Source organism: Microtus ochrogaster, chromosome 15 (assembly GCF_000317375.1).
Source record: "Microtus ochrogaster isolate Prairie Vole_2 chromosome 15, MicOch1.0, whole genome shotgun sequence".
Taxonomy (NCBI): domain Eukaryota; kingdom Metazoa; phylum Chordata; class Mammalia; order Rodentia; family Cricetidae; genus Microtus; species Microtus ochrogaster.
In genome coordinates, this window is record NC_022017.1 from 15,051,958 (window position 1) to 15,053,806 (window position 1,849).

Genomic DNA, 1,849 nt, shown 5'->3' on the forward strand with positions numbered 1-1,849 from the left:
AAGCGCAGCGCCAGCTCGGGCCGCGCGCGCCGGCTGTTGTTGCTTACGAAAAGCGTGGTCTTGCCCGCCCGCGCCAGCCGCTGCAGCAACTCTGGGGCGCCCGGGACGATGCGCTCGCCGTTCCACAGCACCCCGTCGCAGTCGAACAAGACGCCCTGCGCCTGGCCCAGCACGTCGCGCAGGGCCGCGCCGCGCAGCCGCTCGCAGCGCGCCATGCAGCCGGCTGGCCGCTCGCACGCGCGCGCCGCGCTCCCTCCGCGGCCACGGGTCAGCTCTGCCAATTGGCGCGCAGGAAGGACCGAGGGCGGGGCTACGGCAGCACGCCTCAGCCAATGGGGACGTAGTCGAGGGCCCGAGCCGATCCCGAAGGAGCTCGGAGAAAGGGGCGGGATATGGAGAGCCAGCCTTGGTCTGGAGCGAATCGCCGCGCGCTTCTCAGCCAATTAGAAGCACAGGCCAACTAGTTGCTAGGAGGAAAACAGGCAGAGAGAGCAACGTTGCCCTCGGAACCATTGCCGCTGTGGTTCTAAGCAGAGTCCCGAGAAATGTGAGGCTGTGGTGGAGCCAGGCCACAGTACCTGTGTCTTCTTAGACTCTGGGCTCTTGGGCCAAGCCAGTGCTTCTTGGGGCCCTCTGGCTGTGCTGTAGAGTCCCCGGGGGAACTTGGTGTTTTATTTATGTGTTTGTTTGTATAATTTTACATTCAATAAGATGTGTAATCTTTAATGTATAGTTCGATGGCTTTAGATAAATGCTTTTCAAAACACGAATGCAGGGTCAGTGAGAGGGTCAGCAGGTTGACAGCTCCTCACGGTGGTAGAGAACATACTAGTGCAAGTTTTCTGGCCTCCACATGCGCATCCTCGTGTAGACACACTCAAATAAATGCTAAAGAATTGTAATACACGGCCCTAAGAAAGGAGCCCACAGGTCTGATTTTATGACTTGTCTATGTGGGACCTACCCTGGGCATTATTTTGGTTGCCAAGGCGTTAGTTGTTTGTTCATATTGTTAATGGGGCCACCCGGCCGCCTGGATACCTATTTTGTAGATGAGACCTTCAAATCTGGTGAGCCTCTGAATTACCAGTAATTCAAAGTGTGGGACCGGGAATGACTCGGGACCTGCTACTGTCACAACCTGTGGTTCTAAGCAGAGCTGTACAACCTCCAGAGAAAACGAAGCTGAGCCCAGGGGAAATACACCGAGTCTGTCATTCCTGCCTGCCCATTCCCAATAGTTCCTCAGGCGCAGAGCTGAATGGGTTGTTACCCAGGGTCTGGCACAGAGCGACTCAGGAAGGTCATGGGAAGGCAGATCCCTGCTCGTGGGAAAGCTGTTCATGTGTGTGCCAACAAGTACTTTGGTCTTCAGAACAGAGCGTGACACTTCTCGACTGTTTCAGAGGAGGAGCCCACGATCCTAAGAAGCTGAGCAAACTGTCCTGGGTGGGAGGGAGGAGTCCAGGCTTCAGAGCTAATCTCAAATATTTCATCTCAGGCCCAGGCTTTGCTAGCTGTCATCTGTGCAGTCTCTTCTCACTGGCCTCAGTAACTTCACCGGCAATGGTGCCATTACCTTGACGAGAAACTATTATATGGGAACCGTACCAGCAGCTCCAAGAAAGTGGCAAGCACATGGCCCGAGAAAGGAGGGAGGCAGAAACTATGACCTCAACCCTCCTTGTGGAAGCAGATTATTCTTTTTAATATGTTTGTTTATTTATTTATTATTTATACAATATTCCGTCTGTGTGTATGCCTGCAGACCAGAAGAGGGCACCAGACCCCATTACAGATGGTTGTGAGCCACCATGTGGTTGCTGGGAATTGAACTCACGACCTTTGG

The 1,849-nt window shown here is 54.2% G+C and overlaps 1 protein-coding gene across 1 annotated transcript in view; it reads right to left on the minus strand.

The window, feature by feature from the left end:
* Pdxp (pyridoxal phosphatase) overlaps positions 1-241 on the minus strand; it is a 6,761-nt gene extending 6,520 nt beyond the window's left edge. Inside the window, 1 exon segment of the mRNA XM_026782746.1 lies at positions 1-241. This exon segment is cut by the window's left edge and continues 19 nt beyond it. Coding sequence (XP_026638547.1) covers positions 1-215 — 215 coding nt within the window. The 5' untranslated portion in view covers positions 216-241.
* Between the last annotated feature and the right edge of the window lie 1,608 nt (positions 242-1,849).